The 13,456-nt window shown below is 36.5% G+C and overlaps 1 protein-coding gene across 4 annotated transcripts in view; it reads right to left on the bottom strand.

Moving 5' to 3' along the window:
- Window positions 1-13,456, bottom strand: part of NSF (N-ethylmaleimide sensitive factor, vesicle fusing ATPase) — a 156,813-nt gene that overhangs the window by 98,495 nt on the left and 44,862 nt on the right. For all 4 annotated transcript variants that reach the window (XR_007473258.1, XM_049701430.1, XM_033439002.2 and 1 more), the window contains exons 6-8: window positions 10,747-10,854; window positions 10,199-10,274; window positions 7,366-7,521 (exon numbers count right to left, since the gene is read on the bottom strand). Coding sequence is in view for 3 of the 4 variants with exons in the window: in XM_049701430.1 (XP_049557387.1) it covers window positions 7,366-7,521; window positions 10,199-10,274; window positions 10,747-10,854 (340 nt within the window). In the remaining variant the exon portion in view is untranslated. The remainder of the gene's footprint in view (window positions 1-7,365; window positions 7,522-10,198; window positions 10,275-10,746; window positions 10,855-13,456) is intronic.

Genomic DNA, 13,456 nt, shown 5'->3' with positions numbered 1-13,456 from the left:
ACAATTATCCGGCTCAAAATGTCAGTGGTGTCACAGTTGCAAAACCCTTGGCTCCAGCTCCCTCAAAGACCACCACAGAGGTCCCCAAGAAGTGGGGCTGAGAAAGCCCATTTTAACGGTTTTATGTTATGGGCTTTCATGAGAAAAGAACAATGTAAGAGTTAACAGCATGGGACTTTCCTGGTGGTCCAGTGGCTAAGACTCTGGGCTCCCAACGTAGGGGGCCCAGGTTTGACCCCTGGTCAGGGAACTAGATCCCACATGCCACATCTAAAGATCCCTCATGCCGAAATGCAGATCCCACATGCCGCAACTAAGACCCGGCACAGCCAAATAAATAAATAGAAAAAAAAAAAGAGTTAACGGCATGGACTCTGAGGCCAGACTGCCTGAGTTCAAATGTGACTCCACCACTTACTAACTATATGTCTTGGACCAATTACTCAACCTTTCTGACACTCAGTTTCCTTCTCCATAAAATGGGGACAATATAGTATCTACCTCATAAGGTTGTTGTGAGGATTAAGTAAGTTAATATATGTAAAGCATTTAGAAGGGTGCTGGCCCTATATAGGTATTAGCTAACATCATCATCACCACCTAAATATGGGGATAAAATGGAAAAAAACACCAACCATTTCACTTTAGGAGTCACATGAGTTAGGTTCCTCAGTGGAAAGGTTTTGAAGGCTGAACAAATTCAAGCACATTTCCTCACACTGTCAGAAACTCTGCTCTCCCTCCTTCCCATCTCCCACTCTTTCCTCTCTAATGCTTTCGCGGCTGCTTAAGCACTCAGATGCAAATGTTCTCACGGTTTGGAGGCAATACAAACTACTTGTACCCATTCTATAATGCAAAAAGTAATTGGAGGAGGTAGTTTGTTACACACCAAGAAATTGTTTTTATCTTTTAGTAGAAAAGGACAGGCACGTCTGCCTATGCTCTGTAAGGAGCTGCAATTAAAGCCCTCGGGATCCAGGCCTCACCCTCTTCTCCACTGAAACCTCATGAAAGGAGTGGGTCATATCCGTCCCCCTGCTCCTTTGCTGTGCTGTCAGGGGAGCCGCCACAAGACAGAAACAGCCTGTGATAGTACCTTTTTGTTTGTTTTTTAATTACACAAGTAGAAATATAATATCCCAGTTAAACATTCAGAGAAGGGGTACACAGAGTGAAAGAACAAAAATCTCCCTCTATGTCCATCCTAAATTCCCTTTCACAGAAGTAAACAATTTTTTCAATTTAATGTGAGTCCATATGGACTTCTGTAATGCATTTGCTTCAGATTTTTTAAATTACTAAAACATATCTGTACATTTAGAGCTATACCATTTTAAGATTCGCCTCCCTCTATTTCATAATGAGGATGGGAGGATGCAGCATAGTTTATTTAATCATTTCCTTACTGGTGGACATTTAGGTAAAAACTTAGACTTCAACTTCATAGTGACCCGATTATTGATTTATAAGTAACTCAACTGTAGTTGCCAGCAAACCTAATCCATTGGTGATTCTACAGAGAGCTCTGCCTCCCCAAAAGAAAGAAATCACTCTAAAAGTCTGTTTATAAATAAAAAATGCCAACTGAATTTACATATAATTTGACTCTGAGATATAAGCACAACTACATTATTTCTATTCAAATGTAAGTAAATTTAACCTGAAAAATTAAAACCAATGGAAAAATTAATTCAAGGTTAAATTTTTCAGCTTATTAAAAGGCACCCATAGTATTTTTAGGTTGTCTGCTTTATTTCTATATCCTGCTCTAGAGATTCTGGAAATCACATGATCATAAGGCCATTTTCTTCTTCTAATTAAAAAAAAAAAAAAAGATAAATTCCCCAACCTGAGTTAGAATTAGTAAATTATTACATTCTTCATATTCAAGTATCATCTATAAGTACTCTGTGGAAAAGCAGAAAGGGTAAGTTTTGCATCTCTGACTAGTGAGCAATTGCTTTCTTTTCCTTTCTTAATAAATTACAGGCAGACTTGAACAGATGTCAGGTTGGCATTCAAAACCTAAAATATAGCTGAAAAGCAAGTTATGACTAATACAAGGAAAAAAGATGAATGTCAGGAAGCTTCATTTTTTTTTTTTTTTTTTTTTTTCAAATTTCAGATAAGCTCTTTAGCCTTAGGGTTCCTTTTACAGAGCCCTGGAGTTCGGTAAGATGTCTTAACCACCATGTAAATTGCAATCTCTCCTCATGAGTTGGGGGTGTGAAAATGCATTTTAAGAGTGTCAGTGTTTATGTTAATCTTAGCAAGAACTCCCTCTCTCCCAAATATGGCATGTACAAAACCGTAGTGCCCTTTCTTCCACTGTATTTTATTTGCACTGTTCTTAGCATGTGAAAGATGTCTGCATGTGACTGAAAGGCTCCTTATCTTCTCCGCAGCTCTACTCACAGAGTAACTGCAGTTTCACTTGTGATATCAGAAATGAGTTGCTTTCCTCTAGAATTTCAAAAGAAACCTTAAAAATACAGATTGAAAATGGGCTTAGAGAGGGAGGCACAAAAAGGGGGACCAAAAAGAACAGTGTCAGTTTCAAAGAAAGGGCATACAAAACTCTAACCAGTGGCTTTCCTCCCCACTGGTCAGCCTGCAATATCTACAAGGTACAGGTCCACCCAAAGACAGGACAAGGCTTGAGGCCTTTAAGTCTCTACACTCTTTTCCTTTCAGCTCTAATACAGATAACTTCTGCCAAAGCCCCTTTCCTTGGATACATGTGAACCTAGTCCTAAAATTATATTACAATTCTTTAATTCTTTAACAATTATTTCACTGTTCTTTGAAAAAAAATTGTTACTGTTGTTTTGCTCTGACATTTATAGTTTAGAGGTAACTTGCCAGGGATGCCAAAAAATGAAGTTTCTCTGTGGAAACTATCTTTTCCAACAAAAGAGCTACAATGAGAACTGAGGTAATCAATTATTTATCCAGAGCACTATGCACAAAACTGCACACAAGGGAATAAGCGTGGTCAACGTCTGAAGAGGAGTACATGCATATGCCATCGACACCTGGGTGCACCCAAGGACTGCTGAGTTTATTCACCCATACTTCCAGATGCTGGTTTTTGATGCCCACATTTCTATCCTGGGACCCAAAAGGTACTTCTATATTATCCCACAAAGGATTTAAGGTCTTTCCTAACTTAACGGCTATCATTGTAGGCATTAGAGGATATTCTAACTAAATTGCTGAGGGTATCTGCTAAGTGCAAGGTTTAGGTCTAGTTTTCCTTGCTAATGCTTTCATGTGCTTTCAAGGAAGAGTCGCCCCATGTGGGTTTGGGTGAGTCCAACTGCTCCAGACAAAGAAAAAGTTAGTTACACTGATTAAATACTTACACTGATTAAAACAAGAACAACAAAAGTCTAAACTGATATCCCCCCAAAGTAATCCCTTTTCATACTTCTGCATATGACCTTTCTTCCATTCTCTATAGGGCTGGCTGTATGTGACTTCTTCTTTTCCCTTTTAAGGCCTTCCTTGACTTTAATTCTATAAAAATGTTACAACAAAAACAGGAAGTACTTGAATGAATTTCAAGAGAGAAACTAACATTTTGGAAACTCTAGGACACTTATTTCATGGGTATTACCTCATCTGATCCCTATATTTTCTGCATAAATGTGTGCCTCTGGTTAGTCCTTTAGTCTCTCTGTATCTCACTGGCAACATTCTGTATTACCTAAGGTATATCTGCAGTTTTCAAAAGCAACATGAAGTTTTTCAAGCAAAAGGAAAGAACTATATTACTTACAATTCTCAGTCTCATAAACACAATGACAGAAGATAATTCTAAATTTATCACTTTGTGAACTTGAAACTTTGATATATAGGCAAAAAGATTCATTCAGTTAAGATTCCTGTTTACAAAGTAGACATAACTCTAGACTCCATGGTAAAAACAATGATTTGGTCTCAAGCCAAAAGTAAAAATGTTCTCTGCTTAAACAAAATAAAATAGTCCCATAACCTATGTTAATTATTCTTTTCTAATCCCTATTTTTTTTCCATTTGAATTGATTTAACCAATCATATCCAGTGTCCAGTGAGATCTCACAACCATATAGGCTGACGATTTAGTTAACAGAGAGAATGAGGAAAAAAATTAGCCAATTTTGTTTCCACCCGGCAGGGTAAAAGAATACAGGATATATATAAAAAAGGACACATGTAATGTCATTTTATTTATTTATTTATTTTTAATTAATTAATTTATTTTTGGCTGTGTTGGGTCTTCGTTGCTGCGCGCAGGCTTTCTCTATTTGCAGCAAGTGGGGGCTACTCTTCGTTGCGGTGCGCGGGCTTCTCACTGCGGTGGCTTCTCTTGCTGCGGAGCACGGGCTCTAGGTGTACGGGATTCAGTAGTTGCGGCGCACGGGCTTAGTTGCTCCGTGGCATGTGGGATCTTCCCGGACCAGGGATCGAACCCGTGTCCCCTGCATTGGCAGGCGGATTCTTAACCACTGCGCCACCAGGGAAGTCCCTGTAATGTCATTTTAAATTAAATGTAGCAATCTGTTCTTTTATATACCTTCATCAAAGCCCAATGAGAACTTTAAAATCACACTGCACTTAGAAGGCAATGAAATATTCTATTATGTAATTCCCCCAAAATTCAAACGAAAAAAGAACATTCTATTGGAAAATAAGGAATGATACGTGCACAGCAAGAGAATTATTTTTCAGCCATTTTACCATAAAATAAAGTAGCATAAGGACACTGAGAATCTTAATTCAGAATAAAGAAAAAAATGTCTTTCAGTTCAGCTCAAAAGCCAATGTACCTTTAGACTTAATGTCTTTTAAATCAAATTGATAACACAAGCTTCTGGATAGCAAAATGCCATAAAGCAAAAAAAATTTACTACATTAAAATAAGAACTCATTTATGCCTAACTAAGTCAGTATAAAAGTATTAGAAAAGTAAATCCATAAAAAAAGGTTCTGGGGATTTCCCTGGTGGTGCAGTGGTTGGGAGTCTGTCTGCCAGTGCAGGGGACATGGGTTCGAGCCCTGGCCTGGGAAGATCCCACATGCCGCAGAGCAGCTGAGCCCATGTGCCACAACTACTGAGCCTGCGCTCTAGAGCCCGTGAGCCACAACTACGGAGCCCACGTGCCACAACTACTGAAGCCCGTGCAGCTGGAGTCTGTGCTCCACAATAAGAGAAGCCAATGCAACAAGAAGCCCACGCACTGCAACTAGAGAAAGCCCAAGCACAGCAACGAAGACCCAATGCAGCTATAAATAAATAAATAAATAAATAAAATATAGTAATTCTTTGTTTGCCTAAAATAAGTTAATGGTTAATGTTCCAATTAAATAAAAGATTTATTTAAAGAAAAGGTTCTGGGTAGTAGTACTCACCAACAAAACTGAAATTCAAGGTCCTTGGTCAAAAAGCACATTAACAACAACAAAAAGCATACTATATAATTCAACTAATTTCAATATGGATTGCAAAAACAGATTAAAGTCACTCAGAAATCCCAAATCTGTTTTTTTTTTTTTTTTGCGGTACGTGGGCCTCTCACTGTTGTGGCCTCTCCCATCGCGGAGCACAGGCTCCGGACGCACAGGCTCAGTGGCCATGGCTCACGGGCCCGGCCACTCCGCGGCATGTGGGATCTTCCCAGACCGGGGCACGAACCCGTGTCCCCTGCATCGGCAGGCGGACTTTCAACCATGCGCCACCAGGTAAGCCCCCAAACCTGTTTTGATTTAATTTCAAACTCTTCAACAGCTGGCAGAGTCACAAATTGACTGAAATGAGTTTACTCCTTTACGTGTTATCTCCTCAACCTCAGACAGAGGCCCTAATGAGCAGGGTTTGGATAATGCACAAACAGGAACCTAGTATCTGAATAACTGAATCCTCAAAAGTTTCTAAACCGTGAGAAAATACTTATACTATAATTAAAAGATATAACTTATAGAGGCAGTAATTTTTCTACTTGTTGGCTGAAGAGTATACATGCTCAAAGAAACAATCATTAGACTATTTCTATATGGGGCTCAGGCTTGAAAACTAGTAAAAATATTCCACAAGAATAACTTAGAACATTTGGAATTACCCTTTAATCTCTGCTTATACCCCAAGTATACTTAAACAATATTTCCATGTCTTTATTTAAAAGTTTTATGGATTTATTGTGCCTCAAAATACACATTACCAAGATAGTGAACTACCATACTTTTAACTATTTTCCAAATTAAAATTCTGTTTTTTATGGACTTGGCCTTTGTATCTTTCAGATAAAAAAGTATGCTATTGCCATTTCAAGGTGTATAAAACTCAGGTGATGAGGGTCTCTGTCATTTTCTCTTAATCCAAATCCAAACTCGACCTTTAGCCAGTGAACAGGTGTGTGCTGTGCCTGTAATTTATCAGAGTGAGCAACCAGGCAGAAAAGCTACCAACAATAGGAGGTTGATAGAACCAAGCACTTAGTGCCTGGAAAGCAGTTCTTATCCCCACCATGATGAATGTACTTTTATCTCCCAGTAGCAATTTAAAGATAAAGAATGATGGAGGTGAAGGGAGTAATACATTTGTATTCCTTCAGTTTTTTTGGATACTGTTTTTAATACTAATAGTCTTCCAGAAGCTGTTATGTTATAAATTCCTTTCTCAGATATTCTGTTGCTCACATTCCAATCCAACCTATGATATGGATATGAAAACAGTCATGACAGCATTTCCACCAGGGCAAATAAAGCCATTTCACACACACAGATAAATTAAATAAACCTTCAAGAAAAAAGTGATAAATGACTAGTGCATTTCTTTGTACGCAACATGGAAATTCCAATGTCTATCCTGCATCTGTCCTTTTGCACAAATTTAAAACATGTCAAGTATCCATTTACTAGGTATGAAGATGCACCAACTGGGTAATAAAACAGTACAATAAGAAGAAACAACAGCTAATATTAGAACAATGCCCATAGTCTAATCGGTAATGACTATTCAGCAGGGTAAATCTGACCTCTAGTGAATCTTTACAGTCAGATGAAATCTCTAAATATGACCTATTAAAAGATTCATAAATATATAAATAAAATGAAATTTATAAATATGTCCTATAGAAAAACATACTTGAATACATAAAATCAAGCAACCACAAATATTTCTATGATTTCCCCATAAAATTAAAATGTAATTTAAAAAATCCTAATACTTCAAAGTTTTTTTTTTTTAACTTTTTTTTTTAAGTTAAAAATACTTTGTCGGGTCTGAAAAATAATTTCAAAACATTACTGAAAAGAGACTATCACATCCATTTTTTAAAAAAACAATACAAGATTTTAGCAAAATTTCCTTTTTAAACTCACCCATCTGCTCCACAATCTCTGGAGGAAATACCCGGGAAGCAAACGCTCGTCGAAAAATATCTGAGAATTCCTTGTCCAGACCTCCTATTCCCATTTTTTCAAAGTTCCAGTCAGGATTGATAATAGACTGGCGATTTTCCTTGGTTTTAGCTTTGCCTATGTCAAACAAAGATAATCAAATGTGAGACAAGAACTTCATCACTAAATGTAAAAAGATAGAACTCCCTGGGTATCCTCAGTGAATAAAGAAAAGCTACCCTTATACAAAGATGAACAACATGCTCTTAGCTGATTTCTAAGAAGGATGAGTTTTGCTATATTCACTACTTTGTCTGGTCCCCATTTAGGGTCAGTAAAACACTTTCAAAATGACTAGCTAAACTCATGCTGTAGTCAATCCGTGGAGTCTGGTCTTATTAACCTCTAATCCTAACCAAGTTAACTAACTTGGTTGATTAGAAGAAATCAACCATGTGCATGTCTGATGAAGAAAACACTAGTTGCCAGAAATGCAAATGAAATCTAGCAGTCCCTCAAGGCTCCTAGAGCAAGATTTTAAGATACATATATTTATCTAGACTAAGTATATAATTGGGAATATAACCCCTCAGTCTGAAAAGATGCACTAAGTTTGATGCCTTATTTTTGCTTTTTCTTCATTTGCACACAAAAGTCTAAAATCATCCTAAAGTCTTTCATGATTTCAAAATTCATGTTTTCAAATTCTTTCGCAAATGAAAATTATCTAACTTAAATGTCATAGTGCCCCCTAAAGTAACTCAAGAGAACCACATTAACTATCTCAAACACAAAGAGTAAAAGTGCCTTAGTACATTCCACTATAAACAAAAGAAAGAAATATTATAGTTTTTTTTAAATTAGGGGATAAAAGGTCACATTAGAAAAAGTTTACCCTAGATGCTATTTGTATGGTTAGTTTTGTGGACTTAAACATTTCCTTTATGAAGCTATCAAAAATATTTTTCTTACACTCTACTGCCCTCTTGTGGTCAAATTTCCTGCATGTTAAATCACTACACAATTTTACTTTCCAATGGAAAAAAAATTATCAATTACACCTTTGCATGAATTACTTAGAAATATCCACATTGTACGAAAGTCATGCGACTCTCTTGGGATAATATACCTTAACGAAATGTGTACAGAATATGATATACAAAGAAATCACTCCAGAAATGTATTGGATCAATAATAGGAGATTATGATATATCCTACATCCATGAAACAATATGTATAGTCATTAAAAATTATATTGTAGAAGTGTATTTATTAAGATGCTTGAAATATGTTAAGCAAAAAAGAACAAATTATAAAACAGTATGAAAATATAATCAACTTTAAAAATTTTAGAGTGTGTTATTTTTGAGTATCCACATTTCATGAGCTAAATATTTTATTTTATAATTAAGAAAAAACAGTAAGGGAGGAATGATAATTTATGGATCAAGAGAAAGGCCACATATTCGAAGTTAAATGACTTTGGATATAATGGTGTGCAACCATTGAAAATCATCTACCTTGTACTGGGTTAGACATCACATAGTTAAGTCAACCAAAAATAAGAATTACTACATAATTAACAGCATCATTATTCTGGTGAGTTACTATTTTTAGAGATCTTCATTATTTTAATATAATAAAAGTAGGGCTAACGTACAAGAGTAGGACTGAACTATGAATCTGTTGGAAAGATGCTCTTTACCTGTACATTCATCATTTAACTCAATCAGTAACAGATGTGATGCTAGTACTACATTTAACACACAACCAGCTGAGGGACATCCTACAAAATAAGTGACCAGCTCTCAAGGTCGTGAAAGACAATGAAAGACTGAGGAACTGTCAGAGACTGGAGAAGACTATGGAAACTAACCCACTAAACGCAATGTGGAATCCCGAGTTAGATCCTGGAACAGAAAAAGAACATAATGAAAAAACTGGTGAAATCCAAATAAAGTCTGTAGTTTGGTTAGTAGCAATGGAACCACGTTAATTTAGTTTTGGTAGCTGTACTATGGTTATTTAAGATCTAACATCAGGGGCTTCCCTGGTGGCACAGTGGTTGAGAATCCGCCTGCCAATGTAGGGGACACGGGTTCGATCCCTGGTCCGGGAAGATCCCACATGCCCCAGAGCAACTAAGCCTGTGTGCCACAACTACTGAGCCTGCACTCTAGAGTCCGTGAGCCACAACTACTGAGCCCACGTGCTGCAGCTACTGAAGCCCATCCGCCTAGAGCTCACGTTCCACAACGAGAGAAGCCACCACAATGAGAAGCCCGCTCACTGCAACGAAGAGTAGCCCCCGCTCGCCGCAACTAGAGAAAGCCTGCGCGCAGCAATGAAGACCCAATGCAGCCAAAATAAAATAAAATAAAATAAAATAAAATAAAATAAAATAAAATAAAATAAAAAGATCTAACATCAGAGGAAGCTGGTGAAGGGTATACAGGAACTTTCTGAACTATTTTTTATGGAACCTCTGTAAGCCTGAACTTACCTCAATATTAAAAGTTTAAAAATTAATTTTATCTGTATCTTTTCCCTTATTTTTAATGTAGTTACTAGGAAATTAAAAATGACATACATGGCTCACATTATATTTCTATTGGACAACACTGACTTAGTGAAGGTTTTAAATTCTTTTCTACATCATCACATTTGACAGATATGACACTCCATGATTTTGTGATAAGCCTTCTCAAGGGAGGTGTCCCTATTCTCCTTCCCTGCTTAAAAATCACTGTAGTTGAGTCACATAACAGAGATAGTCCCACTTTACTCAGAATCTTCTAAAAACTGTAAATCTTACCAATAAGATTGAGTGATGAATTTTCTGCTTTTTCAAATGCAACTTGACTGTTTCCAACAACCAGTCCTACTTCAATCTGTATAGAAAGACAGTAATTAGTAGTTAGTCTAATAGCAGACTTCTGGACTTCTCAAAGCAAGGCAGAAAACAAAGGGGAAATGAGGTCTCTCTGAGCAAAGTAAATCTTCCAAACTATCAGCTAAGTTACATTTATTTCTGTCATAACTACCTTCTATTATTCCTATTTTATTTCAACACATATATTTTTGATAACACCTGTCTTATTATTTATTTACAATAAATATCACTTGCATTCAACCAGAATTACAAGTATATATACAAATTTCAAATTACTATTAGATCTGCAAATAAGTATATTTTACACTATATTTTAATAAATATGCTGGCTAGAAAAGCAATTTTTTCCCCTACTATCTTAAAAGAAAGAGCGCATAATATAAAAGAAATCACTGCGGGAGAGAATGGCTAGGAAAATTATATTAACTTGCATAATGCACATCATAAAGATTATTAAAAATAAAACATACCTTTTGTCTTTTACCTGTCGCAGGCTCTCCCTTCAGGATGCTAGGATCCATGGCTTCAATGTCTTTTACCAGTAAGCCAAAAAGCTTTTCATTGAAGCTAAACACAAGCTATGTAGAAAAGAAGGGGAGAAAAATCACTTCACGATTCAATGGCTTGATTCTCACATCATCATCAATGTTTTCCAAATGCAGGCAAGCAGCTTTCTCTTGTATATCACCACGAGCAAACTACCCACATAACCAATGAGAGGTAACCACTCGTTACCATAACCAACTAACATTTATTGAGTATCTGCTGTGTGCCAAACAAACATTACAGGAGGTTGTGTAACTAATACTCACAAAGTCTCTTGCAAACAAAAGTATTCCTCAGTTTTACTAGGAAGGAAGCTGAGATCCAGAGAGGGGCTAAACAATGGGACTTAAGAGTCACAGTAAACGACAGTGCCAGGATGTAAGCCTGGGTGTGTGACTCTAAAATAATGCTTTTCTACAACCAATACAAAGTGCCTGCCATTCGAGTGCAGAGACAGCTTCTGAATGGTCATTCATTCACCAAATATTTATTGAGTACCTTCTACAAGCTAGGCCCTCTTCTAGGTACCGGCATATAACAAAAATATAATAAACAAAGCTGACTGTCAATCCTGCCACTACTAATTACTACGAATGAGAATAAATACTAAGAAAAATGATTTGAAGTAAGATGTTTACTTCTTCTCTGTATTATGGAGGATTTTGTTTCATGGGTTTATAGACATCTGCATGTTACTGGGTTTTAAATTATTACAAATACCAAAGCATTTTCTATTAAAATACAAAAGCTAAAGGAGAAGGTAAAAACAATGAAGTTTAGTCAGGCAATTTGAGCACAACTATCAGTCAGAAAGTGTAGGAATCCAGAAGGACTACGGAAAAGCCCCCAAAACAATGGACGGGTAAGTCAACAAATTATCAGCTAATCTCTGCCATCCTGGGGAGCCTCCTCAATCCATCTAATCCAAAGTAGCAGCCCAGTGGCTCTCCAGTGCATCATCCCATTTTACTGACATCAAAGTACTAAACAGTACGTGGCATTTCTTATTTTCTGTCTTTCCCAACTAGAAAGTAAGCTCTATGAGGGTAGGAATTCTGTTTATTTTGTTCACTGCAGATCCACCGGGATACTAAAATAGTATGTATTGAACACATACTGGGTGTTCAATAAGCATTTAATTAATTAATTGATCAACTGAAGAATAGGTTCTTGTCTCAGCTACAACCCTGGCTGAGAAGGTCATGGACCTTCGCTGGACCTAAATAAAATTCCTCATTTGCAAAATGAGGTTAGACAAGATAACCTCTGAGATTCATTCCAATTCTAGTACTTTTAAAAACAATAATAAATGCTCTACATCCTTTTCCTGTCTACCAGTAATTGAGTTTACACTTGTAAAAGTTTGATATTATGATGTATGGTGTATGTATGTATGTACTCTCAAATCATTAGAGTCTCATTTCTCCAGCTAATGACACTCCATTCACTCCCACAGGTCTTTCCTTCTACCACTTCTCTCATTCCCCATCTTACAGACCTTCCCACGTGAGAGACGCAGAGACAGTCTACATAAATCGTTACAGATCAGAATTCTATAAGCTGGGATTCTCAAACTTTTTGGTCTCAGGATCCTTTTATATATAAGCCTAAACATTTTTGAGGACCCCCAAAATTTTGTTTATATGGATTATATCTCTTGATAGTCACTGTATTAGAAATTAGAACAAGAAACTTATTTTTCAAAAAACAATTAAGTACATTATGTGTTAATAACATATTTTTAATTTGTTAAAAAAAATCCCTCCATTTTCCAAAATAAAAAATATAAATGGGAAGAGTGGCACTGTGACATTTTCGTGAATCTCTTTAATTTCTTGCTTAATGGAAGACTGATGGACACTCATGTCTGCTTCAGCAGTCAGTGTGCTATGCTATACCCATCACACAGTCTACAACACTCCACTGTAGACTTGTGAGAGAATAAGAGGAAAAGGGCACATAATGTCTTGATATTATTATGAAAATAGTTTTGACTTCGCAAACCGCTTGAAAGGGCCTCAGGGACCCCCACAGGTCTCTGGACCACAGTTTGAGAACAGCTGCTACTAAGCTATGGGAGGAGGAAGGAATTAGGAATGATTAAGAAAAGTCATAGAAAACGAGACAAATGTAATGGTGAGGTCAAAAGAGCAATGATTATTTATGTGTACAAAGAGCAATTTATGAACTCATACATTTTTTAACTAAAATTTTAAAAGAACAGAATTTCTTCCTAGGAGGTTAAACAATATGATATTAACTGAAGTCCAAAAAAAGGGAGCAATGTAAATATCATTTTCAAGAAAAGAAAATCTGGGTTTCAAAAGCTCCATGAAAAAAACTAAGTATATATATATACACACATATACATACACACACACACACTTTTCTTAAGATTCTCAAAGAAGTTCATAACCAAAAAAGTTAAGAATTACTTTTCTACAGAAATATATCAGTAAAAGAGAAAGACATCCAGAGACAAATGTCCCACAATAAGAAGAAATTTGAGACATGTATGTCTATAGTATTTCCAAATTTACAGAAGGAAAAGCTGCTGTAATTATATATGACACTGTAACCTAAAAGCTACTTTAGAATTTTTCTGAACAGACTGCTAGAGGTTCAGCAAACATA

Source organism: Orcinus orca, chromosome 19 (assembly GCF_937001465.1).
Source record: "Orcinus orca chromosome 19, mOrcOrc1.1, whole genome shotgun sequence".
Lineage (NCBI taxonomy): Eukaryota > Metazoa > Chordata > Mammalia > Artiodactyla > Delphinidae > Orcinus > Orcinus orca.
Note: the sequence above shows the minus strand (reverse complement) of the source record. Positions and strands in the feature narration are given on the sequence as shown.